This window comes from Phyllopteryx taeniolatus, chromosome 14 (genome assembly GCF_024500385.1).
Source record: "Phyllopteryx taeniolatus isolate TA_2022b chromosome 14, UOR_Ptae_1.2, whole genome shotgun sequence".
NCBI lineage: Eukaryota > Metazoa > Chordata > Actinopteri > Syngnathiformes > Syngnathidae > Phyllopteryx > Phyllopteryx taeniolatus.
In genome coordinates this window covers 91,212-118,945 of record NC_084515.1, presented here as the reverse complement: position 1 = coordinate 118,945, position 27,734 = coordinate 91,212, and the positions used below count along the sequence as shown (strand labels likewise).

At 41.1% G+C, this 27,734-nt stretch overlaps 1 protein-coding gene and 1 long non-coding RNA gene across 12 annotated transcripts; one reads left to right on the top strand and one right to left on the bottom strand.

Annotated features, from left to right (window-relative positions):
• Positions 1-246: 246 nt before the first annotated feature.
• On the top strand, positions 247-27,498 carry LOC133489308 (uncharacterized). The gene is made up of 7 exons (XR_009791866.1): positions 247-462; positions 13,042-13,071; positions 15,916-15,993; positions 16,084-16,179; positions 16,278-16,450; positions 22,216-22,414; positions 26,824-27,498. It is a non-coding gene; the product is annotated as an uncharacterized LOC133489308 (long non-coding RNA).
• On the bottom strand, positions 3,197-13,140 carry LOC133489306 (gastrula zinc finger protein XlCGF17.1-like). 11 transcript variants are annotated; one of them, XM_061798256.1, is made up of 4 exons: positions 12,014-12,472; positions 11,470-11,571; positions 10,311-10,450; positions 3,197-5,637 (listed from the first exon to the last, which is right to left on the bottom strand). In XM_061798256.1, exon 4 carries the CDS (start codon positions 5,456-5,458, stop codon positions 4,511-4,513), a length of 948 nt encoding a protein of 315 aa, XP_061654240.1. In that variant the 5' UTR covers positions 5,459-5,637; positions 10,311-10,450; positions 11,470-11,571; positions 12,014-12,472; the 3' UTR covers positions 3,197-4,510. The 11 variants fall into 11 exon arrangements, with proteins under 11 accessions (XP_061654240.1, XP_061654241.1, XP_061654237.1 ...); XM_061798257.1 differs by lacking the exons at positions 11,470-11,571; positions 12,014-12,472 and adding an exon at positions 12,508-12,610; XM_061798253.1 differs by lacking the exons at positions 10,311-10,450; positions 11,470-11,571 and having other exon boundaries at positions 3,197-5,344; positions 5,471-5,637; positions 12,014-12,478.
• Positions 27,499-27,734: the final 236 nt, after the last annotated feature.

The window sequence follows — 27,734 nt, the reverse complement described above, 5'->3', positions numbered from 1 at the left end:
CTTTGTAAATGTTATTCCAAATGAATAAATCCTCCAGTGAATATACGATCAAAACAGGACTGTCCATTCTCTTCGTTTCACTTTTAAACTGGCCGCGTTTGGGACCCCGCACATAAATCGAGTGGCCTGTGCCATTTTCCGATTGGCCAACAAAAAAAATAAAAAAACATGCCTTCCACAAAGCTACCATTCACCCACTGGTAAGCTGCTAAACTCGTGAGAAGGTTGCTCAGAGTTGGCCCACTAGAGTGAGAGCAAGCGTTTGTTTTGCTTGCCACTGAGTCACATGACTAAATCATATCCGCTGATTCGGTTAATGAGGACTTTCATGCGTTTCCTCCTGTCTCTCTTCCTCCGATGCCATCCATGCACCCATTTGGTTGTTATCTTGTCGAGACGGTATGAATACTTGATAATGGAAAATTGCGCATCGTTAAAGCAACGTTCACGATTATATCGAAGGTATGTATATATATATATATATATTTATATAGCGTCATGTTGGCCTTCAAACTCTGCGGATACAAGTGCATAACTGATCCTAACACATGTAAAGACATGCAATCGTTCAGACACTTTCACAAATTCATACATATTCACTCGTATCTCAGAAATAACATCATTTATGTTACTTATTTATGTTATTGTCTGAATGCAAAATGACTGCCTCATCGTGGCATTTCAGATCCCAGATCCTCTGGTGTATTGTAACAACCATAATGAGGCTCTCTCCTGTGGCTTTAACGGTAAAGACAATAAAAGTTTTAATAGTAATTAGAATATATATTTTTTTTTTTACATTTTACAATTATGACCGTTTGGTGGATAACGTCAATAATTCAAATCCTCATATTTTCTTGACTTATTTCATTTGGCATGACCAAATCTTAAGATCAGCCAGCAAAAGGGGGGGGCAAACAAAGGAAACGAAAACTTGAACGTTGTTTTCCGAACAACATCTGGCCATCAATACCATGCATTCCATTGAAATATGAACACAGGAATATTGTTAACGATTAAAAAGTGATCGTAAGAGTCGTACAAACCTGCTGTGTTTAACACAACTCGAGGCTGCTTGCAAACAGCGTCCAGCAGTTGACGTTCTTTCTCCTCTTTTATTCCACTAAATTCCTTTACGTACTTTGCTGCTGGTCTTGCACACATTTTCACACGATAATCCCGACACGTTCGCACTTGACCTGTGTTCAGCAATGTGTCACTAAAACCTTACTGACCAACGTGGCTCTTTGTTCTCTTTGTTAGCGGCTAGCGAGCTAAGCTAAACCAAGCTAACGAGGCCTAAAAGCTTCAACGTACACCGAGACACGAATACTGAATGAATTATGTTTCCGGTCACTGATTGCTGTACTCGGTCGGGGCTTGCGTACGTTCGGTACAAATTCAAGAAGAATTATTGATGTTACGCAAAGTAAAGTAAAGCGCCGTCTCCTTCTTCTTTTCCTTTTTTACGGCGGTTGGCAACCAGCTTAATGGTACATTACTGCCTCCTTCTGTTCTAATTTTGGAACAAACGTGTCTTTTCTTCCTATGTTACAGATTTTATCCATCCATCCATTTTCTGAGCTGCTTCTCCTCACTAGGGTCGCAAGCGTGCTGGAGCCTATCCCAGCTGTCATCGGGCAGGAGGCGGGGTACACCCTGAACTGGTTGCCAGCCAATCGCAGGGCACATAGAAACAAACAACCATTCGCACTCACAGTCACGCCTACGGGCAATTTAGAGTCTCCAATTAATGCATGTTTTTGGGATGTGGGAGGAAACCGGAGTGCCCGGAGAAAAACCACGCAGGGACGGGGAGAACATGCAAACTCCACACAGGCGGGGCCAGGGATTGAACCCGGGTCCTCAGAACTGTGAGGCTGACGCTCTAACCAGTCGCCACCGTGCCGCCACAGATTTTATAATTATTATTATTATTATTATTATTATTATTATTATTATTATTATTATTATTATTATTATTATTATTATTGACATTGCTCAAAAATGCAATGTCGATATTTTGTCTTTTTAAGGTTGGTAAGGAGTTTGGACTGTTGGGTTAAGAAGTCCGTTGACAGTCAATGAAATTAGCTTAACCATATATGAGTGACTAGGTGATTTGATTCAAGCATGTTATCTACCCTTTGAAAATGGTTTCCTCAATTGCTGACCCCTTGTAGTAAAGATAGAAAAAAAATCTCCCCTGCTTGCAACATAGAAAAATAACTTAAGTTCAAGACAATTAGAACGTAACATAATTTCTTGTGTATAGTGCGCATCCCCCCCCGCCCCCCCAAAAATTTTGTCAAGTCAATAGTGGGCATTATAGATAGGTATGGGGGGGGAAAATGGAAAAATAATTTCACATTTTATAAATGTATGCCGCCATCTAGAGGTTATGAAAAAGCTGTACACTTTAATTCTAATGCCACCGCCACCTAATGGTTATGAAAGAGGTGTAGCCTACACTTTCATTCCAATATGATGGGGGTACGTATGACTTCATATATGTACAGTTGTGCTCATACGTTTACAGACCCTGGCAATTTGTGAAATAGTTTTTTTTAAATATGAATGAATGAACAACCATCATTAATTTCTTCATGGTTATGTTTTGTTTAATGATAATGCTTTTTTGAAATGCTTGACTGTTTAATTTGAATCCATTAAAATAAAACTAAATCTGCTTTGCCTGGGCCTTCATGTTTTCTTCCAAGAATTGTACTCATCTTACAAATTCTGCCTGGGTAATCAAACATATGAGCACAACTGTTTTTTTTTCTCATTTACTAAATAAAAGTAGGGCTGTGACTTTCACAATAAGAGCAATTAAAATAAAAAAAGGTATTACGTGTTCAAATAAAGTGCTTAACTTCAGAATAATTCTTTGAAAAAAACTAACAAAATACTGATACTTCTTTTTGATCATATGGGTAGAAGCAAATTCATGCATTGTAAAAATGCATTATACATGGGTAGAAGGGGTTTCCAGAATTTTTAGGTCAACCTTGGGGTGCGTATTATACATGGGTGTGCATTATACATGCGAAATTACAGTAAATGTTGACTTCCTGAATTTGAGAGGCCTTTCTAAGGTCCTTGTTGGTGGGTGGAGGGTTTGCCTCCCGAGTGGATTCAAGCCGATTGAGTCGGAGCAAAAAGCTATGCCTCTACCTTCCACATGGGTCCACTGTAACGTCTAGGTTGTGTTTTTAATGTTGTTTACAAATGTTATTACAGGCAAAGAGATACAATAATTTACATCTTATTTCATTCACGTCTGAAATAAACAAAGAATTGAATCACTAACTCCTGGCAATTGACCACACAACCAAATGTTTTTTCTGTCAGATAAAATTATTGGCTTAGCATCTTTACGTCATCATCATTAAATCCACTGTCATATTTTATTCGAAATCACATATCGCTGTTATCGGGTGGAAACCTCACATCTCCAAAACCATCACTTTTCACACAACATTGCATCTTTAAAGAGAGCAAGCGATTTTCAACACCTAAAATTGGTCAATAATTTGTAAAAACAACACATATAGATTTTGTGTAAAAATGTGAAAAAGGAGTGAATTGGCATAATTACTAATATCTGTTTTAAGTTTAATATAACCTTTGCATGCTTTTACTGCTCAATAACGCTGGGCTAAATTAGCTTATACGCAATCCTATGTAACCATGTCTAAACAGCAACTCAGCTTTGTCTCTCAGCCTCTGGATATCCCATAAAATAAGGCTGCAGCTCGCTGGGATGGGAAAGTAGTGTCTAGCTAATGCAGTTTCTCTCAAATAATGGGGCACGATGCCAGGGCGTGTGAGACCCTGAAGAACATGATTTGCCGTACTAGAATAAAGTGTAATTGCACATCCACTGCAGTAGATGGCAGTCTCTTTCTTTTGTACTTTCTTCAATGTTTATAAGGATTAGATTAGATTATTCTTTATATACAATGTTATATAGAGGTGTACTCGCAGGGGCTGCGGGTAGGGGGGGGGGGGTCACAATCTTTTTTCTTCTTACTCGGGGGGGGGGGGGTCGTAACAGAAAAAAACAGAAGCATTGAGCTAATGTGTGAACCTCATCTCATGGAAATTTACTGGGTACTAGGTGATTTGAGGAACTTCCTGTATAATCTTTGTTTTCACCTCTTGGGTGGCAGAATGTGTGGGAAACAGCAATAAGGAGCAGCCTCTCTCTCTTACTCACTCTCTCTCATTCTCATCTCTCTTGATCCCTGTAAATATTTCCTTGTAGTAAAAAAATAAATTAAAAATAAATTAGAAATACAAGATTGTTTTCTTAATTATTCTGCCAGAAGAAGAATTTCCAACACAGGTTTCAGCTCGATGCCAGCGATGCACAATTTTACAGTTTACCACAATGAGTCAGTATCTTCAGTTTTTTTTTTTTTTTTTAAGATTTAATGATCACTGCTATTCTCACCAGCACACTTGTAAAAAAAATACGAGAACACTTCAAGCAGAAACACTGCAACTAAGTAGTTTCTCCCCAGTGTGTTCTTTTGTGTTTTTTTAAGGTTCCACTTAAGGAGAATGTTCGACCACAAACTGAGCAGGTATAAGGTTTTTCTCCTGTGTGTGTTCTTGTGTGCGTTGTTAAAGATGACTTTGCAATGAAACTTTTACCACAAAATGAGCAGGCAAAAGGTTTCTCCCCAGTGTGTGTTCTTGTGTGTATTGTCAATGTGCCTTTTTCAGCAAATCTTTCACCGCAAACTGAGCAGTCGTAAGGTTTCTCACCAGTGTGTGTTCTTGTGTGAATTGTTAAACTGGACTTTGCAGAGAAGCTTTTATCACAAATGGAGCAGGCAAAATGTTTTTCTCCAGTGTGTGTTCTTGTGTGTGTTCTTAAAGTTCCACTATCAGACAATTTTTTACCACAAACTGAGCATGCAAAAGGTTTTTCTCCAGTGTGAGTTCTTGTGTGTATTGTTAAACAGTCCTTATAAGAGAATCTTTTACCACAAACTGAGCAGACAAAAGGTTTCTCTCCAGTGTGTATTCTCATGTGAACATTCAAATTCCCCTTTGAACTAAATGTTTTCCCACACTGAGAACATTTCCTGCAATTGTTGTCAGTGTGACATGTCATATCACCTTTCGAGTGTTCATTATTATCATCATCAGTGTCAGGAGAGTGTGACGTTATGTCGTCACTATCTGATAGTGGAGCGATGAGGCCGTCGACTTGGGATCCACCACAGTGGTCTCCATCACCTCCTGGTGTCATGTATCGACTTGAGCTGCTGCTTGGAGGCTCCACTCCTCTGTTCTCCTCACGTTGACCTATGTCTTCATCAACTTCCCTCTTCAAAAGGACAAAGGTCAATGGCAACTTGATATTTTCCTCCTCTTCGTCTTTGATGTGGGGAGTTTCTGACTTGGCTTCCTTTTTAATATGAGGGGGATCTTCCTCCTCCATATAAGCACCCACCTTACATTCCTCCTCCTCTTTATTGTGAGGGAACACTGGTTCCCCTTCTTTAATGTCGGAGTGCTCCTCCTCCTCTTCTTTAATGTGAGGGGGCTCTTGCTCCTCCTCTTTAATGTGAAGCGACTCTTGCTCCTGTTGCTCATGATGATGATATTTTTCACTACTGTCTGCAGGACACAAGAAGACAAACACATTTGGTTTGGGAAAGTCACATCTCATGCTGTTATAACTGCTTTCAAATCTTTTCTTGTAGTTCAGAAAGACGATCTTCTTTTATTCTCCGCGCATCCATCATTGGTGAACACCATTTTGCAATGAAAAACTATCAAAGAGATACAATTACACACTGTACAATAATTACGTGCACCACAGGATGCTATTACCGCTAACATTTTCAACTGGCCATGAACCAGAATTGTTAGCTCTCAACATCATATCAATAATAAGATATAATACAGCTCAATAACATAAAATATACATTAAACATGGTCATGTATGCGGTTTCACCTTCTGAACTGGTATTTGGGAGGAGTTAAGAGAAAGATCTTGCTGTATGCAACTCAAGCCCTTGTCTTTCTTTTGAAAGAATCAATGAATGAATTTAATTTCAGACAACATTATGATAATACGCGAAATACCACTTTCATGAGATTCAGAGATACCATTTTTTTCATATGGCTGGCCAAAAAGCTCAGGGCTGAAGCTATAACCTTATAAATTACCTAACCGCCTTCATCATCTTAAAAACAAGGAAAAAAATAAAATGTTTTAGTTGCGCCTGTTTGACAAAAAAATAAATAAATAAAGATGACCCGAATAAACAATGATCAGCCCTCATCGACAGCCTAAAATGAAATCTAATCAACAATAATAGATTAAAAAATAATATCCACTAACAGCAGCATCTATCAATTAATAAATCCATCAAACTCAATATATTCAGTGTTTCACTAGGTTGAGAAATTACTTGTGGTGGTTGGCAAAGCAGTATAGGGTGGTGTTTGATAAGTACATTCAAAATAATCGAGTCAAACGACAGCTGATGAACTATGCCTATTTATTGCACATACAGTATGCAACAATATCATTTCCAGTTAGCTTTTGACAAAGTTGACAAAATTTTATTCTGAATGGGTTTTTAAATGTGAAATGTAAATATTTCCTGTTAAAGGTGACAGAAAGTATGCGATATATGCTCTCTGCTTCTTTTCATTCAAATTTTACATTTTCATGTAAATCTCATCTTTTTCTTTTATGTAGTATCCTTGACTGCCTTGAAAACGCTATAGAACTGTAATACATTATTATATTTTTGTCAATGTTTTCAATAAAGGGGTGAATGAAGCAAATTAGCATTCCTATTTACGTACAATGAGGAAAGTGTTAAAAAAAAAATGCCACATGCTCATAACTCAGTAATTGCACAATCAGTTAATATAATCAATGAGATACAGTTCAGTCTACCACAGAGCAGTTGACGATACTACTGCTTTTGGAGCAAGGGTATCTTTAATCACTGCCACTGCCGAGAGTTGATTTTTAAAGAGTATTTGAATGTGGTAGAATCCTTTGATTATGTTTATGTGCACAGTTAACACTGTTGTAGCTGAGGTTACGTTTGACTGTATGGTAAACTTGTGCCACTTCTAATAGTAACCAAGAGGGAGGGTCCTACCGTTGAATAAATTGTTTATTAAATTGAACAGAATTTGTCTGCGCCTCTCATGACTTAAAAGTCAAGAATTTATGTCTAATGATCAAATGCCACCTCCAAAATATTTACTTACTTTTTGACATACAATACAGACAGACATTTTTAATCTAGGGAATGCTTAAGCTATATATAAAAATAACATTCTCTTCACATTACGTATTTATATATTAGCTGTTAATCCATGAGTCTAACTTGTACCCAAATGGCCATAAAGTACATAAAATGTATATTTGATAATACTACTGTATATTAAATAGATGATCATTATATTTTAAAACCTCTTCCTATTCAATCAATCAAATGACAATAGTCTGACACATTGACGGCAAAAAGGACAACCAGATATGAATTGAAATCAATCATTACATAATGTGTCATACCGTCTGAGCATCAGGAGATGATTGAAAAAAGAAAAACTGACACCGAGCCCTGTGATTGGCTGGCGACCAGTTCAGGGTGTACCCTGCCTTTCGCCCAAAGATAGCTGGGATAGCCTCCAGATAGCTTTGCGCACTGCACAGCATCCCTTCCACTTTTGTGAGCAGCTGGGAACCTGACAATGTGCCGTTCTTTTTTTTTTTTTTTTTAACCAGCTCGAAGCTGATTGGTTTGCGTGACCTGTCCACAAGTAGCATGGCACTTCTGATTGGTGAGCTTAGCAAAATACTCTATGTAGTTAATGGACAGAATCTGTCAGTCGGGAGCGCTGCAAAACCACAACAACAAAAAAAGACAGCTTTGGAGATCACATGATCGAGTTGTTTGTTTTTCTCGTTTTTTCCATTTCATCTTGGGCAGCTGTCCATGTACTTGGACAGCCCACCCAAGTAAAGCCATAAGGGCTTTTCCACCAACCAGTCCAGGAAGTTTGAGTTCCTGCCAGAAAAAGGTTCCTGTGGCCCATGTGGTTTGTGTTTCCATCACACTAGTTCAGGGTAGCTTAAGCAAATGAGGCTAATGTTGCTCATTACTCACACCTCCTGGATCTAAACAAATGCTGGTGTTTCAATTTTTCAATGTCTTATTTTATATCTTAATCTCAATTTCAAATATTTGTGATACCTTTAAAACCTAACCCTTTATCCAGGTGAGGCAATTGAGAACTGATTCACATTTCCAATGCCAACCTGGCTGCAGACAGTCTTTGAGGTAGGGAGTTTTATTATTTACAGGTACATTTTAAGAAATTATAATATTTATTAATTTATTCTATTTTATTGCGATGACATACATAATCAGTACAATCAAACATAGCAGAATGTAGCTTGTTACATCCTGTTAATAATTTTTTTTATCCAGTAGTTTTATTTTTCATGTACAGTACATTTGAACTTTTCAAGTACAATACATTTATAGTTACAGTTCAGTTGTATTTAACTTTTAAGTTCAGTACAGTACACAATTGTTTGCTTTAAACATTTATTGAACTTACATGGAATAAATATGAATTGATTCATTATTCAAGTATACTTTTTTTTGTCTCCCTATATTTAAGCGCTGTGATAATGTTCAAACTGTTCAGAATGTTACAGTAGCTTATCGGTACGAAGTGGTGAAATCTGCCAATCAAAAAATATTAAAATGTTCTTTGAGGGAGAAATGTTTTTTTTTCCAGAATGCTATTTGACAAGGTGAAATCCGCCAATCATTTACTTTGTTGACAAGGGGGAAAAAAATTTGTTCTTGCAGCATGTTACTTGTCAAGGTGAAATCCGCCAATAAGAAAACCCTAGGGATATGTTTTGCTTTTCGACCATTACTACTTTTTCGAAGTAAAGCCGGTGACTTTTTAAAATAAATAAATAAATAATTTTATGAACACTTAGACCTACTACGTTACTGTACTTTAATGTTGGCAGCTATGGTGATACTTGGAGAGGTATTTCCTGAGGTTGTATTCAGTGTAAAAAGTTTGAGAACCAATGAACTAGAAGCTCAATCTCTTTCATCTCTTCTTCAAATGACTGACTGATACACTCCCGATTTCAGAACCTCTATCTGCGCCACTCACTGCAACCCTTAAATAGAACAACAGCGGGCACAGTAACCCAAACATTAATTTATTCAGGAAATTATATACAAAGCATATAGAATATATATATATATATATATGACTTTACACCGACTTTATCGGGCTGATCGGTATCGGCCGATGTTTAGCATTTTATGCTGATTGGCTGATCGGCTTTAATGTCAGAATTTGCCGATCCGATCAATTACCTCAAAAGACATTTACTCCGCATTGCCGCGTGCACAGTATATTTGAATCCAAAAGCTAGTTTATTTTTAGCCTTGTTGCGTGGCTTTTGACGTAGTACTGTAAATATCTGACGGCCAATGAAGTTATTTAAAAAAAACATGCCGGCGGTGTGGGACAGACAACACGTCGGAGACAGGCAACACGTAATGCCCGGATCAGAAGACAAATGTGCTCTTTCACGATTGCACTGTCAGACTACTGCAATAAAATCTTGCATTCCGATACCACCACATCCCATTTTTTACGATCATTGGGCTTTATCTTGTCAACTCAAATGCGACCGGATACACTTGTTAACATGGCGACGACAACAAGAGTGGAGCGATCCGACTGTATTATAAGGACAAAATGGGGGAAAACGCATGTTGGTGGTCACCGGTGCTCAGGACAGGAGAGGATGTTCGTTTAAGGCTTGCTTTCGGTATGTTCACGTACTTTTAATACAATACGGCTCACCAGCAGGCAATAAAATGTTATGTAGCCTAGCAAGCTAGTGGTACCACGAAAGGTTGGACTTAAACATGCCGCCGTTCTGTCGAATCATGCTCTAAAGTTTCGGTGTGGTTGAAGTATCCATCCATCCATCCATTTTCTGAGCAGCTTATCCTCATTAGGGTTGCGGGAGTGCTGGAGCCTACCCCAGCTATCTTCGGGCAGGAGGCGGGGTACACCCTGAACTGATTGCCAGCCAATCACAGGGGACACATAAACAAACAACCATTCGCACTGATTGAAATGTACCTGTTTGTATTGCCATGTGGCCATGTCTGAAGTGATGTCTACATGTTTTCAAATTGTATTTGGGTACCAGAAACTCCTGACCATAGCGACTGTTTGATGAATACAATTAACATATTTCACCATACTTGTTGATGGAACCGCCTGAAAAGATACCACCAAGACTGGGGGCTCGATCGATGGCCTGGCATCCCACGCCTCATGTACTGTATGTCCTCAAAATACTGCCAGGTGGCCACTGTGTCCTCACATGCATCTGTTCCTGTGCCTGTTTTTGGCATTTGTAATTTCAAGAAGAGACAGACAATTACAAATTAGTTGAATTCATAACTTTTTTAAAAATTCATTTGCTATAGCATTTTAGGGATAGAAACTACCTGGTCTTTTTCCATTCATCCATTTTCTTCCGCTACCCTGTGTTTTTGTTTGAGATTTTGACCTTTTTATTATTATCCATCCATCCATTTTCTGAGCCGCTTCTCCTCACTAGGGTCGCGGGCGTGCTGGAGCCTATCCCAGCTATCATCGGGCAGGAGGCGGGGTACACCCTGAACTGGTTGCCAGCCAATCGCAGGGCACATACAAACAAACAACCAGTCGCACTCACATTCACACCTACGGGCAATTTAGAGTCTTCAATCAACCTACCGTGGATGTTTTTGGGATGTGGGAGGAAACCGGAGTGCCCGGAGAAAACCCACACAGGCACGGGGAGAACATACAAACTCCACACAGGCGGGGGATTGAACCCTAGTCCTCAGAACTGTGAGGCAGACGCTCTAACCAGTCGTCCACCGTGCCGCGTGGGTGAAGTAATTTAATTAAAAATAAAGTCATTTAATTACAGTAAGTTAGCACCCATTATTTCTGTCATGTAATGTTGGTTTGACCTGACTGATTAGAATACACGATCTGATTAGAGCAGTGATTTCCTACCTTTATGGAGGCAAGGAACATATTTCACAATTGAAAAATCTCACGGCACACCAACAAACAAAAATGTCACAAAAAGTGGATACATGAATTACTATATTTACTTCCTGCCATCTAATAGAAAACCATTCATTTGTTCTGTCTGTCTCTATGCATCACTGTCATAAATAGAGGAACGAAGATACATTATTTATTGTAAATATAATTTTTTGAGCAATTAAGTACACAAGTATATACAGCAAATGAACAGGTCATTTAAATAGACACATTTTAATGCTCTACGGTAATCTATATTCTTAGAGTTATAGTTTAAAAATAAAAAAAAAACTAAAAAAAACAGATAAAAATATTTACCCATGATTTATTTTCTATTTTCCACTGGGAGCTGCAGCAGAGGGATTAAAGAGCCGCATGTGGCCCCGGAGCCACGGATTACTGACCACACTTTGAGAATATCTGATTTAGACACATTGTATATTATTATATCATTGTTCCATGTGCTGTGTCAAATGCTTTTTATTTTGTCTATACAGAACTAAGGCCAAAAAGCCTTAACTATTGAAGCGGTATTGAATAAACTTACATATTATAAAAGTGCACGGCCGCTACAATGTGAACAGTATTTTCCATCCATTATATGCTAGCAATTGTTCTTTGTGTTAATTAACATTTTCCAAAGTGTACTCAATGCATTTAGGAGTGGAAGGGATCAAACTTGTATCACAGATTTAGCGGACAGATTTCATTCGGCACCATTAAATGTTCAACAGACCAGCCTTGATTAGGCTCGCACTACCATACAGTAATTAGGATTCCATTGAAATATAAAGATATTTTTAACAGAAAGTAGTTAGTTAAGGGGGTGAAGTCAAGTCAAGTTAAGATGAAGTCTAGAAACCTGTTCTGTGTCGAGGCTGCTTGAAAAGAGTGTCACGCAGCAGATGATGTTCGTTTTCCTCTTTTATTCCTGAAAGTTCCTCCGCGTACTGTGATGTCGGTCTTGCACACATTTTCACATCATAATCCCAACACGTTCACACTTGATCTCTTCTTAGCGATGGGGCTCGAACAAACGCGTCTCTTTGTTAGCGGCTAGCAAGCTAAAATAAGCTAAGCTAACTAGGCCGCGAAGAAGCCTCAACGGGAACAGAGACGAGTTTAAACCGACACGAAGATTTATAATGAAGGCTGTTTTAGTCATTTAAAGTAGTGATGGAAGTATTGCGTCGATGATTCAGTCCATTCATTTCTAATTCGAGGTGAATTAGCGAGGGGCGCTTGTGGTTATGGGGAGAGAGAGCGAGAGAAAAAAGCACAAAAGAAAACCCGGAGCGGAAGTTGTTTCAATTGGGGATGGGCACATCGAGACTGGTAATAATATTAGATACTCACACGCCACTCATGTAGCATGGATTTTCTTGAACAAATGTCAATATTAAGTAACAAATAAGAACCGGGGATGCATGCACTTCTTTTTCCTTTTTTCTCTCTCTCCGTGAGATATACCCCCCCCCCCCCCCCCCGCGCCCTCCGTGTCACGTGACAAAGTTCTTCTTTTTCTTTTTTACAAACTGTGTATGACTGCCACAAATGACCTGGAAATGAGTACTGCTTTGTCTTACAGTCTAAAGTGTTCGTTTCCATCAAAGAAAATATAGACAACTGCTAAAAAAAAATAATGAAAGGGAATACTTAACAAATCCTAGAGCTCAGTGAATGATTACATTCTGGTTGAAAATCTTCATTCAATACATAGTGGCATGTCTTGAGAACAAAATGAAATAAGAATGACGAATGGAAATCAAAATCCACATTCTATGGAGGTCTGGATTCAGAATCATACTCAAAATCTAAGCGAAAACTCACAGGATGATCCAACTTCTGGCCTGACTCACTTCTTCTTTTCCTTTCGTCTTGTCCCGTTAGGGGTTGCCACAGCACATCATCCTTTTCCACGTAAGCCTATCTCCTGCATCCTCCTCTCGAACACCAACTGCCCTCATGTCTTCCCTCATGACATCCATCAACCTTCTCTTTGGTCTTCCTCTAGCTCTCTTGCCTGGCAGCTCCAATCTCATCATGCTTCTACCAATATACTCACTATTTCTCCTCTGGATGTGTCCAAACCATCAAAGTCTGCTCTCTCTAACTTTGTCTCCAAAACATCGAACCTTGGCTGTCCCTCTGATGAGCTCATTTCTAATTTTATCCAACCTGGTCACTCCGAGAGCAAACCTCAACATCTTCATTTCCGCCACCTCCAACTCTGCTTCCTGTTGTCTCTTCAGTGCCACTGTCTCTAATCCGTACATCATGGCTGGCCTCACCACTGTTTTATAAACTTTGCCCATCATCCTAGCAGACACTCTTCTGTCACATAACACACCTGACACCTTCCTCCACCCGTTCCAACCTGCTTGGACCCGTTTCTTTACTTCCTGACCACACTCACCATTGCACTGGACGGTTGACCCCGAGTATTTCAAGTCCTCGACCCTTGCTATCTCTTCTCCCTGTAGCCTCACTCTTCCCCCACCACCCCTCTCATTCATGCACATATATTCTGTCTTACTTTGGCTAATCTTCATTCCTCTTCTTTCCAGTGCATGCCTCCATCTTTCTAACTGCTCCTCCAGCTGCTCCCTGCTTTCACTGCAGATCACAATGTCATCTGCAAACATCATGGTCCACGGGGATTCCAGTCTAACCTCATCTGTCAGCCTATCCATCACCACTGCAAACAGGAAGGGGCTCAGGGCTGATCCCTGATGCAGTCCCACATCCACCTTAAATTCGTCTGTCACACCTACAGCACACCTCACCGCTGTTCTGTTGCCCTCGTACATGTCCTGTATTATTCTAACATACTTCTCTGCCACTCCAGACTTCCGCATGCAGTACCACAGTTCCTCTCTGGGTACTCTGTCATAGGTTTTCTCTAGATTTACAAAGACACAATGTAGCTCCTTCTGACCTTCTCTGTACTTTTCCATCAACATCCTCAAGGCAAATAATGCATCTGTGGTACTCTTTCTAGGCATGATACCATACTGTTGCTCGCAAATACTCACTTCTGTCCTGAGTCTAGCCTCCACTACTCTTTCCCATAACTTCATTGTGTGGCTCATCAACTTTATTCCTCTATAGTTCCCACAGCTCTGCACATCACCTTTGTTCTTAAAAATAGGCACCAGTACACTTTTCCTCCCTTTCTCAGGGATCTTCTCACGCACTAGAATTCTATTGAACAAGCTGGTCAAAAACTCCATAGCCACCGCTCCTAGATGCTTCCATACCTCCACAGGAATGTCATCAGGACCAACTGCCTTTCCATTTTTCATCCTCTTTAATGCCTTTCTAACTTCCCCCTTACTAATCATTGCCACTTCCTGGTCCACCACACTTGCCTCTTCTACTCTCCCTTCTCTCTCATTTTCCTCATTCATCAACTCCTCAAAGTATTCTTTCCATCTCGCTAGCAAACTGGTGGCACCAGTCAACATATTTCCATCTCTATCCTTAATCACCCTAACCTGCTGCACATCCTTCCCATCTCTATCCCTCTGTCTGGCCACCAAGTATAGATCCTTTTCTCCTTCTTTAGTGTCCAACCTGGCATACATGTCATCATATGCCTCTTGTTTGGCCTTTGCCACCTCTACTTTTGCCCTGTGTCGCATCTCAATGTATTCCTTTCGCCTCTCCTCGGTCCTCTCAGTGTCCCACTTCTTCTTAGCTAACCTTTTTCCGTGTATGATTTCTGTACTGTGAGGTTCTACCACCAAGTCTCCTTCTCTCCTTTCCTGCCAGAAGATACACCAAGTACTCTCCTGCCTGCCTCTCTGATCACCTTGGCTGCAGTGGTCCAGTCTTCTGGAAGCTCCCCCCATCCACCGAGAGCCTGTCTCACCTCTTCACGAAAAGCTGTACAACACTCGTCCTGTCTCAGCTTCCACCACATGGTTCTCTTCTCTGCCTTTGTCTTCCTAATCTTCCTCCCCACCACCAGAGTCATTTTACACACCACCATCCTATGCTGTCTAGCCACACTCTCCCCTAGCACTACCTTACAGTCGGTAACCTCCTTCAGATTACATCGTCTACACAAGATGTAATCCACCTGCGTGCTTCTACCTCCGCTCTTGTAGGTCACCCTATGTTCGTACCTCTTCTGGAAAAAAGTGTTCACTACAGCCATTTGCATCCTTGTTGCAAAGTCTACCACCATCTGTCCCTCCAAGTTCCTTTCCTGGATGCCGTACTTACCCATCACTTCTTCATCACCCCTATTACCTTCACCGACATGTCCATTACAATCTGCACCAATTACGACTCTCTCGCTGTCTGGGATGCTCAGAACTACTTCGTCTAGCTCCTTCCAGAATTTCTCTTTCTCCTCAAGGTCGCATCCTACTTGTCGGGCATAGCCACTAATCACATTACACATAACACCCTCAATTTCAAGTTTCAGCCTCATCACTCGATCTGATACTCTTTTCACCTCCAAGACATTCTTAGCCAACTCTTCTTTTAAAATAACCCCAACTCAATTTCTCTTCCCTTCTACACCATGGTAAAATAATTTAAACCCTACCCCTAAACTTGTAGCCTTACTGCCTTTCCACCTGGTCTCCTGGACACACAATATATCAACCATTCTCATGTCAACCAACTCCCGAGATTTTCCTGTCATACTCCCAACATTCAAAGTCCCCACATTCAGTTGTAGGCTCTGTGCTTTCCTCTTCTCTTTCTGCCGAAGAACCCGCTTTCCACCTCTTCTTCTTCTTCGACCCACAGTACCTGAATTTCCAACGACGCCCTGCAGGTTGACGGCGCCGGTGGCGGACGTTGTTAACCCGGGCCACGACCGATCCGGTATGGAATTCTTTGGATGAACGTTCATATTTGTTTGGCAAATGTTTAAGCCGGATGCCCTTCCTGACGCAACCCTCTGCATTTATCCAGGCTTGGGACCGGCCTACAGTTTGCACTGACTTGTGCCCCCCATAGGGCTGCATTACATCTGGCCTGACTCACTGTCCACTCAAAATCCAACTAAAGGTGTTCTATCTTGTTGAGTCATCAACTCACCTGCAGATGTCACCATTTCACCTTCAAATTGGAAAACGCGATGGTGTGCTGTGGCTGTGAGGTTCCAGGTACCCAGAGGAGTCCAGGATGGGCAGCATGACCTCTTGCCGCGTCCTCTCCACCCCGAAAGTCCACTCCAGGCTGGAAGAGCACCACGCCGAACCAGAACCGACCCTGCGGCAGGAGGAGACCTTCATCAAAACCAACCTGCAACACATCAGTGACATCGAGAACATGGACGGTAATGTGAACACAACACTTCTTATCCACCTCCTGTATTTCTGGTGAATTCCCCATAAACAGTATATCTCTATGTAGTCAATTATATGGGGAATGTCTAGTGCATTTATTGTCTGCATACAGTTTAATACAAGATTCTTCCCGTGCCACACTCACACCTATGGACAATTTATAGTCTTTAATCAATCTACCATGCATGTTTTTAGAATGTGGGAGGAAACTGGAGTACCCAGAGAAAACCCACTCAGGCACATGGAAAACATGCAAACAGGAAGGCCGGATTTTGACCCCACAGCTGTAAGGTGGATGTGCTAACCAGTCGTCCACTGTGCCGCCCACTATTTAAAAATGATTCTGTTAAAATGTATTACACGTAAACGTTAAATAAAAAAATCTACCTAACTAAAAACAATTAAAAATAAACAGATTAGATGGGTGGCACGGTGATAACTGGTTAGAGCGTCCGCCTCACAGTTCTGAGGACCGGGGTTCAATCCCCGGCCCCGCCTGTGTGGAATTTGCATGTTCTCCCCGTGCTTGCGTGGGTTTTCTCCAGGCACTCCGGTTTCCCCCCACAACCCCAAAACATGCATGGTAAGTTAATTGACAACTCTAAATTGCTCGTAGGTGTGACTGTGAGTGGTTGTTTGTTTGTATGTGCCCTGAGATTGGCTGGCAACCAGTTCAGGGTGTACCCCGCCTCCTGCCCGATGATAGCTGGGATAGGCTCTGGCTCGCCCGCGACCCTAGTGATGAGAAGCGGCTCAGAGAATGGATGGATGGATGGATTAGATGCAAATATATTGTACTAAAAAGTGAAATATAACTGAACTATACCTACGCAGTGATTCTTTTGCAAACCACTAAATGGAGCCCATGTACCACTAGTGTTACACATACATAACTTTGAGAATCACTGATTTCAAGTATCCATCCATCCATCCATCCATTTTCAACACCGCTTATCCTGGTCAGGGTCGCGGAAAGCTGGAGCCTATCCCAGCTGACTTCGGGCCAAAGGCGGACTACACCCTGAACTGGTCGCCAGTCAGTCGCAGGGCACATATAGACACGGACAACCATTCGCACTCACATTCACACCGTCACTGAGTGGGAACTGAACCCACGCTGCCAGCACCAAAGTCAGGCGAGTGTACCACTACACCGTCAGTGCTTATTTCAAGTATAAATCGAGTTTAAATATTGTCTGTACAGAATACAGTATATGTAGGGTGTATATGTGTTGTAAAGAGTGTAGACTAGAGCAGGGATAGGCAACCTAAATGATGGAGGGGGCAACAATTTCTTGTCAGCCACGACCAGGGAGCCACATTAGTGTGTTTATGTTGCCCGCAGTTTGTTGAATGGGTGTCTTAATTAACTGTCGGCTTACATTTATGTTGCATGCTACTTCACTTGTGGCTTTGCAGAATAGGCAGGCATTAGACATGATATTGGCAGAAAAAGGAGGGGTTGGTCGAATGATTAAATCTGGTGAGTGTTGTACTTTCATCCCTCTACACACATTGTCGAATGGTTCATTAACAGAGACCCTTACACTGCTCAGGTCTTACAGGGAAAAAACTCAAGAGTATGGAAGGTGTCGAACCACACGCCTTTTCGCAATGGCTACAGAATACGTTTGGAAATTAGAAAGGCATAGCTGTCCCTATAGCCATGATCATCATTTGTATCCTAGTATTGTCTTGTTTTTGTATCACTTGTGGTATTCCCCTGTGCAAAGTCTGTACTGCCAAAGTCATGGATGTTGTTAAATTGAAAGTAGCTGCTCAAGTTACTGTAGCCATGTCTGAATGCCAACAAGTGCACGTGGACTCTGATAATGATGATGATTCTACTATCATGTAATCCCTTTCTTGACGACTTGACAGAAAAGCAATGCAGTTGTGAATGTTTGATGTTTCCGGGTTTACCTTGTATATACATATATTGGACCAAAAATAGCTTTAATCATAGCCCTCACCTTTGTGCTTGGCTCTTGCTTGGGAAGGGTTTCTACCTTTTTCCCACTGGTTTTTTGAGTAGTTTTCTTCCCACTCAAGCAATAGCTTTTGATGATGTTTGATGTTTTGTTTTATTTTAATCATGATAAACAGGGGGGAAATGTGAAATAATTCATTACTATTATAGTTATCATGTTTAAAGCATATTCACGTTTTGTAAAAATTCGCTCACGCAGATTTGTGGACGAGACAAGGAAGCTGTCTGGTTTACACTTCCTCAAGCTGTCATTTTCACACTTACTCAAGTAGACGTGTAATTATGCTGTCTGTTAGAAACTGTTAGAACAACAGGAAACGATCTAAGCATTTTTCCGGTGCACCTGCGCATTTCGGTAAAGTTCCACTGTGTTGCATCCTGCTTTGCTTCAAATTAACAGCGGACCGGGGCAGCAATTCTTTGACAGACTTGGTGAGCACTCTTCCAGTGAGTTGCTCTGCTGTCCCTCGCGAGCAGAAAAGGACAATCTTGGTTGGTGTGAGTTCACTTCGATACAGTCCTCAGGCTTTTCTCAGTTGTTTTGAAGAAACTTCTCTGACAGGGGAGTTCTACTCGAATAAGCAAGAGATTTTACTGGGAAAGCATCCTTTGTGAAGTTATGAGTGAAAATAAAAAAAGTGTACAGCAGGCGCTGGGAAGCATTTTTAAGCAATAAAAAACAGCAAATGTGTGTAAAACTCAAACCAAAGCTTTGGGATTCAAACCACTGCTTGTAACTAGTATAAAGGGGAGACTTCTACTTTAATAAACAAGAGATTTTACTGGGAAAGCATCCTTTGTGAAGTTATGAGTGAAAATAGAAAAAGTGTACAGCAGGCGCTGGGAAGCATTTTTAAGCAATACAAAACTGCAAATGTGTGTATAACTCCAACCAAAGCTTTGGGATTCAAACCACTGCCTGTAACTAGTATAAAGCGGAGAGTTTTACTCTAAAATGCAAGAGAATTTACTTGAAAAGCATCCTTTGTGAAGTTATGAGTGAAAATAGAAATAGTGTACAGCAGGCGCTGGGAAGCATTTTTAAGCAATAAAAAACTGCAAATGTCTGTAAAACTCCAACCAAAGCTTTGGGATTCAAACCACTGCTTGTAACTAGTATAAAGGGGAGAGTTTTACTCTAAAATGCAAGAGAATTTACTTGAAAGCATCCTTTGTGAAGTTATGAGTCAAAATAAAAAAAGTGTACAGCAGGCACTGGGAAGCATTTTTAAGCAATAAAAAACAGCAAATGTGTGTAAAACTCCAACCAAAGCTTTGGGATTCAAACCACTGCCTGTAACTAGTATAAAGGGGAGACTTCTACTCTAATAAGCAAGAGATTTTACTGGGAAAGCATCCTTTGTGAAGTTATGAGTGAAAATAGAAAAAGTGTACAGCAGGCGCTGGGAAGATATTTTAAGCAATAAAAAACAGCAAATGTGTGTAAAACTCCAACCAAAGCTTTGGGACTCAAACCACTGCCTGTAACTAGTGCAAAGGGTAGAGTTCTACTCTAATAAGCAAGAGATTTTACTGGGAAAGCATCCTTTGTGAAGTTATGAGTCAAAATAAAAATAGTGTACAGCAGGCGCTGGGAAGCATTTTTAAGCAATAAAAAAACTGCACAATGTGTGTAAAACTCCAACCAAAGCTTTGGGATTCAAACTACTGCCTGTAACTAGTATAAAAGGGAGACCTCTACTCTAATAAGCAAGAGATTTTACTGGGAAAGCATCCTTTGTGAAGTTATGAGTGAAAATAGAAAAAGTGTACAGCAGGCGCTGGGAAGCATTTTTAAGCAATAAAAAACTGCAAATGTGTGTAAAACCCCAACCAAAGCTTTGGGATTCAAACCACTGCCTGTAACTAGTATAAAGGGGAGAGTTCTACTCTAATAAGCAAGAGATTTTACTGGGAAAGCATCCTTTGTGAAGCAACGTCAGCCCACTAGCTCTAACTTAAGGGTTAAAAGGTTCTGCCGAAATCACATAGGTCGTCATGTTACAATTTAGTCAATAAAGGCCTACTACTGGAGCGAAACGGAATGCTTTGACAGTCGCCGCTCAGCCTCACAACTGTCCAGAGACTTGGGGGAGACCTCATCTGAAAGGTGGATTCACATCGATCGAGTGTGTCGAACGTCACCCCACTCGCTCAAATTTAGGGGTTCAAAAGTTCCGCCGAAATCACATAGGTCGTCATGTTACAATTTTGTCACTAAAGGCCTCCTACTGAAGCGAAACTGAATGCTTTGACGCTCGCCTTTCGGCCACACGACCTCCGAGAGGCTTGGAAGAGACCTCATCTGAAAGGTGGATTCGCAATGATCGATTGTGTCGAACATCAGCCCACTAGGTCAAACCTAAGGGTTCAAAAGTTCTGTCGAAATCACATATGTCGTCATCCATCCATCCATTTTCTGAGCCGCTTCTCCTCACTAGGGTCGCGGGCGTGCTGGAGCCTATCCCAGCTGTCATCGGGCAGGAGGCGGGGTACACCCTGAACTGGTTGCCAGCCAATCGCAGGGCACATCGAAACAAACAACCATTCGCACTCACAGTCATGCCTACGGGCAATTTAGAGTCTCCAATTAATGCATGTTTTTGGGATGTGGGAGGAAACCGGAGTGCCCGAAGAAAACCCACGCAGGCACGGGGAGAACATGCAAACTCCACACAGGCGGGGACGGGGATTGAACCCCGCACCTCAGAACTGTGAGGCTGACGCTCTAACCAGTCGGCCACCGTGCCGCTCATATGTCGTCATGTTACAATTTAGTCAATAAAGGGCTACGACTGGAGCGAAACTGAATGCTTTGACACTCGCCGCTCGGCGCAACAACCGTCCAGAGACTTGGGGGAGGCCTCCCCTGAAAGGTGGATTCACATCGATCGAGTGTGTCGAACGTCAGCCCACTAGCTCTTACTTAAGGGTTAAAAAGTTCTGCCGAAATCACATAGGTCGTCATGTTACAATTTAGTCAATAAAGGCCTACTACTGGAGCGAAACTGAATGCTTTGACGGTCGCCGCTCGGCCCCACAACCGTCCAGAGACTTGGAGAAGTCCTCCCCTGAAAGGTGAATTTACCGCGATCGAGTTTGTCGAACGTCAGCCCACTAGCTCTAACTTAAGGGTTCAAAAGTTCTGCCGAAATCACATAGTTCGTCATGTTACAATTTATTCAATAAAGACCTACTAATGGAGCGAAACGGATTGCTTTGACGGTCCCCGCTCGGCCCCACAACCTCCAAGAGGCTTGGGAGAGGCCTCCCCTGAAAGGTGGATTCACATCAATCAAGTGTGTCAAACGTCAGCCCACTAGCTCTAACTTAAGGGTTCTAAATCACATAGGTCGTCATGTTAAAATTTAAAAATTTGTTAAATATATTGTAGAAGTTATCATTTATTTGCTTAGCTTGCATTAGTATTATGGACGATTATGAGAAAGGAAGATGTTTCGCCTTCAAGAAGATGACTCAGCAGGAATCATCCGATAGAAGGGCGCCTTGACCAAGGACGTGGCCGGGGACCTGGCAGGTGTTGGTCCCATGTCTTCACCTTGAAACCCTCCCCTTAGTGTGTTGTGTCTTGTTGCTTAGTACGTTATGTCTTGTAAAACCTCCCTATTTCAAATAAATGCAGGAGCGACGGGAGAGATTGTTGAGAGCGTGATGAGAGGCTGTAATCTGAACAATCTCCCATAGGCCCTCCTCATGAGAAAAAGAAACCAGCGTCTTCATTCCTTTTGTGTCTATTTTTTATAGGTGTTGGGAAAGACAGATCCAACATTAAATTGGTCCTTCGAAACGGATGTCAATACACCCGAGGATTCGAGTTGTGGAACCGACTTCCAGTTAAGAGACCGTGGCCACGGCAAGTAAGACCCTTTCCGGGACTGGTCTTCGTTCTCCTCAACTGGGATCTGAAGGTTGACGACAATCCACAGGATTGAAGACGACTTTGGTGAGTTAAATTTTAAAAACATATTTAGGAAAAAGGATTAAAGAGTGAGTGAATTGCGCGACAAAGATGTCTACGGCAGAATAAACCTTTTGTAATACTAGTCACTGGCAAGTAAAAGAGGGATGGCGGAGTCCGACAAATTCCGCGAGGATGGCGGAGTCCTGTACGTACTTAAATTCCGAGTTTCCGTGTTTCCGTGTGTTTGTAAAAACGTTACTAGTATCGTGTGAATGTGTAAAAGTATGAATGTATAAGACAGGATTGTAAGTGACAACTGGGTTTGGAAGCAGATGCAAGAATCCCCCGTCCCGTGTGGGTAGAAGTTTGAGGATTACCAAAACCCAGACATTCATTGTCACCCTGTCATTTTGAATAAAGTCAGTATTTAGGTCACTCTCGGTGCAAATAAACTGACTTCCAAATTCACAAAATGGGAAAAAATAACAGTAAAACGGATCCAAAAGAACGCCTTACGTGTAAAGACTGGAAATATGTTCAACTCCAAAACCCTTCGAAAATAAAACATTTAAACACGTGGATAACCAAATACGGTTTCGCTGGCCAGCTAAATTCGCAAAAATTGGTTCAACTTCGAGACGAAATAAAATGTCGACACAAAAATAATATATCAAAAATAGATAAAGAGGGATATGACGACTTATTCTTCTGGCTAAACATGGCGTCTAAAAGAGAAAAAGGAAGTAAGAAAAAGAAGGACTTAGCAAGTGAACAGAGAGGGCAGGCAGGTAGGGATAAAGATATGTTGTTTCAAAGACAGGAAGATGACGAGACAGGACCAGTGGTAAGAGTTAGCGAGAAAAAGATGGTTGAAGAAAGGTGTGAAAAGAATGAGGGAACAAAGGCATCAGCACCCTTGTACTCGTTTTTGCCACCTCATGAACTTCCTCCAACTCATGAGTCATAACCTCAACAAGTTTTACGATCAGGAGGGGCACAAATGAATTGGTCTAAAACTATGGGAAGAACCTTGTCTCCCATTCCCAAAATAACAAATATAACCACAGACGAGGGAGACATGGATTCATATCCAATGATTGAGGTGACAAATCCAAACGTACAAGAGGACCACAAAGAAACTATTTTGGTCTATAGGACCTGGACTAATGAGGATGTGAAAAAGGCCGGAGCCGGCATCACACCCTACAAAGTAGACATTGTCCAGTTTGTTGAGGAAATGGAAAATCTTAGACAGTCCTATCATTTAAATGGAACAGAAACTCAACAAATTTGGATGACTGCAATGGGGCCTGATTGGCACCTTTGCCGAGGAGATTGGGACCCAAAACACCATGGTGTTGTAATGCCACATAATGACAGAGAATTACAACATCGAGTTAGGGCTTTAATAGAAAGAACCACAGCCAGGTTCCGCAAGAGGGAAAATTACACGGAAATTAGTAGGATGAAACAAAAAGACGAGGAACCTTTTGAACTGTATAGGTTTAGAATGACCGCTTGTTTTAAAGCAAACAGCGGCTTGAATGAGGATGCCAATCCTCAGGGCCCTTATCAACAACAGTTAAAAAATCCTTTACATGCGAATTCGAAAGAACACATTAACAGATGGGTAGATAAACATTGGATAAACCTAGTAACTGGCCCTCTGGAGGAATATGTTAATCATGCCCTCCACGCAGAGAGAGTGTTAGGGCTCAAAAAGAAGAAGATAGATGTCTTCCTCAACGAAGAAACAGAAATATACTCAACTAGACCCAAAACAGAATATAGACTATGCATTCGTCAATATCCATTAAAACCAGATGCACGTTAAGGAATCAAACCGGTAATTGAAGCACTAATTAAGGCAGGAGTTATAGTGGAGTTTCCAGAATCACCATGTAACACACCCATTTTCCCCATTAAAAAGGCCCCAGCTTCAGTGGGTTGGAGAATGGTACAAGACTTACAGGCAGTAAATTCTGCAGTAATACAGAGAGCAGCATGCGTACCAGATCCACACACATTGTTAAATTCATTAAAACCAGACGCTACTGTGTTTACAGTGGTGGACATAAGTAATGCATTCTTTTCTGTACCAATAGAAAAGAACAGTCAATTTTGGTTTGCATTTACATTTGAGGGCAAAAGATATACATTTACTATATTACCACCAGGTTACTGTGAAAGTCCAACCATTTATTCACAAGTAATGACAACAAGCATGTCTAAATTCACTCCCCCAGGAGGGAGACAAATTTTACTATATGTAGATGATGTTCTCCTGGCATCTCCAGATGGAGAGACATGCAAAGATTAATTGGCCTTACTGCATCATTTAGCAGAAGAGGGACATAAAGCTAACAAAAATAAATTGCAATTGTGTAAAAGGCAAGTCAAATATCTAGGCCATAATTTAAGTCTAGGAGGAAGGACTATATTAGAAGACAGGAAAGCTATAGTCTTAAAAAAAAACCTAAACCACAGACGAAGAAACATATGATGTCATTTTTAGGTCTGACAAATTATTGTAGAGCATGGATTCCAAACTATGCAGAAATTGTTGCACCATTGTCAAAATTAATATATGAAGACAACCTTAAAATGACATCACCTGTTCAATGGAATACAGGGGCAGAAAAGGCCTTCTGTGACATTAAACAACATTTGGTGTCCATTACTGCGCTGGCCCTTCCAAATTATGATAAACCATTCATTCAAATGGTAGATTGTAAAAGCTATTACATGACCTCCGTACTTACACAACAATACGGTGATAAGCTAAGACCAATAGCTTATTTTTTGACTAAACTGGACAGCGTGACGTGTGCATTACCGCATTGTGTCAGAGCAGTTGTGACAGTCTCAAGGGCAGTGGAGAGCAGTTCCACAATTGTGTTATTTCATCCATTAACTCTTAAGGTCCCACATACAGTGTCTGCTCTCCTATTGCAAACGAATATGGCGTTTTTATCCCCTGCAAGACATTTATCTTGCATGGCCATCTTGCTGTGACAACCACATTTGACTGTTGAGCGATGCACAACCTTAAATCCAGCCACACTAATACCCTTACTTGATGAAGGCACGCAGCATGATTGGCAGGAATTGGCTGAACAAGCTGCTGAATTAGGAGCATTAACCGAGGCATGCAAACTAATGATAAATAAAGATGTTACAATCTATACTGATAGCCAATATGCGTATTCCACAACAAGAACGCAATTATTGGGAAAAACAATGTGCAAAACTACAAAATGAAATTTACATTAGCACAGAAGGGAAACAAACACTACCAAAAAAAAAAAAAAAAAAAAAAAAAAAAAGAAAAAAAAAAACTATTCAAATGGGATGCTATATTGATCCATGGTGTGTCACATGTCTCAATCGGAGGGATGGTGGCACAGATACATCGACACTTTACAGCCCTAAAAAATAGCAGAAAGAAACACGTGGGTTCATTTAACACAATGTAAAAGAGTCATTTCAGTGAAGTACTCAAATAGGGAAGGTGAGCAAAAGTCTGATAACGGAGCGGGAGCAGATGTGTAGATTCTGAAAACGCTTGCTGGTCAGTGAAGAAAAAAGACACCAACCCGTTTAGTGAGAACTCAGCAGAAATGCACACCCGCGTTGGTTATGAGATTCGATAGGTTGTTACGTAGCAACTTTGGCTACTATGGTGTTGGTTTTGTTTATGTGGTATATGGGACGTCCCACCCTGAATGATACCAACTGAGAGGTGTAAATCATGGGATCCTATATATCCCGTAACAAAAGCAGACAAACACAAACCAATGTTTTCTACTTTAGTAGCACCGAGTAATTGTACTTGTATAAACATGATTAGTAAAGGCAAGAAATTAGGACCACTGTATACCCTATGCCTGTTCAAGATTTAATGGAAAAAGCACCAATGTTGTTGTCAAATCTAGAACATAGACAAAAAAGAGATTTATCCTTGCAGGGGCAAAATTATCCAACATAAAACATACATCGATGCCATAGGTGTTCCTCGTGGGGTTCCTAATCAATACAAATTAGCTGACCAAGTTGCAGGAGGATTTGAGTACTTCATATGCTGGTGGTGTACAATTAATAAAAATGTTGATAGGATAAACTATATCCACTTCAATGTACAGAGATTAGGAAATTGGACTCAGAGTGGGTTGGAAGCTGTGCATGAGCAGCTCAAGGCTACCTCTTTAATGACGTTCCAAAACCGCATAGCTGTCGACATGCTCCTCGCAAGAGAGGGAGGTGTTTGAGGTATGTTTGGAGAACAAACAATACTGCTTCAGATGGCAGCTTGACCAGAGCCATCGATGGTCTACGGACCCTCAATCAACACTCTGCTGTGGACACCTCCTTGTGGGACAGCTGGATGGACGTTTGTGGTAAATACAAAACCCTAATTTCACCAATATTGATATCAATTGCTGTTTTTGCAGCCATTCTGACATTGTGTGGATGTTGCTGTATCCCATGCATTCGGCCTTTAATCAGTATTAATCACCACAGCAATTAACCCCCATGGAAGAACCGTATGGAGCAGATGTATCCTTTATTGGATGTTGATAATGATAATGATGATGATGATGATGATGTTGCTTGACCTGATTTGTTTCCTGATCCAGGTGATGACGATGTTTAAACTACAACATTCATGTATGACAAGTTTACTCTGAGTGTAAATGTATTTGTTTCATAAAAATGATTCTACAGTTAAAAATCGAAATGAAGTGACTGTAAAATGATATGAGAATTTGTGCAAATACATGATAAACAGGAGGGAAATGTTAAATATATTGTAGAAGTTATCATTTATTTGCTTAGCTTGCATTACTACGATGGACGATTTTGAGAAAGGAAGATGTCTCGCCTTCAAGAAGATGACTCAGCAGGAATCATCCGATAGGAGGGTGCCTTGACCAAGGACGTGGCCGGGGACCTGGCAGGTGTTGGTCCCATGTCTTCACCTTGAAACCCTCCCCTGAGTGTGTTGTGTCATGTAGCTTAGTACGTTATGTCTTGTAAAACCTCCCTATTTCAAATAAATGCAGGAGCGACGGGAGAGATTGTTGAGAGCGTGATGAGAGGCTGTAATCTGAATAATCTCCCATACGCCCTCCTTATGAGAAAAAAAAAAACAGCGTCTTCATTCCTTTTGTGTCTATTTTTTATCGGTGTTGGATAAGATAGATCCAACAGTTGTCATGTTACAATTTAGTCAATAAAGGCCTACTACTGGAGCGAAACTGAATGCTTTGACGGTCGCCGCTAGGCCCCACAACAGTCCAGAGACTTGGGGGAGACCTCCCCTGAAAGGTGGATTCACATCGATCGATTGTCTCGAACGTTA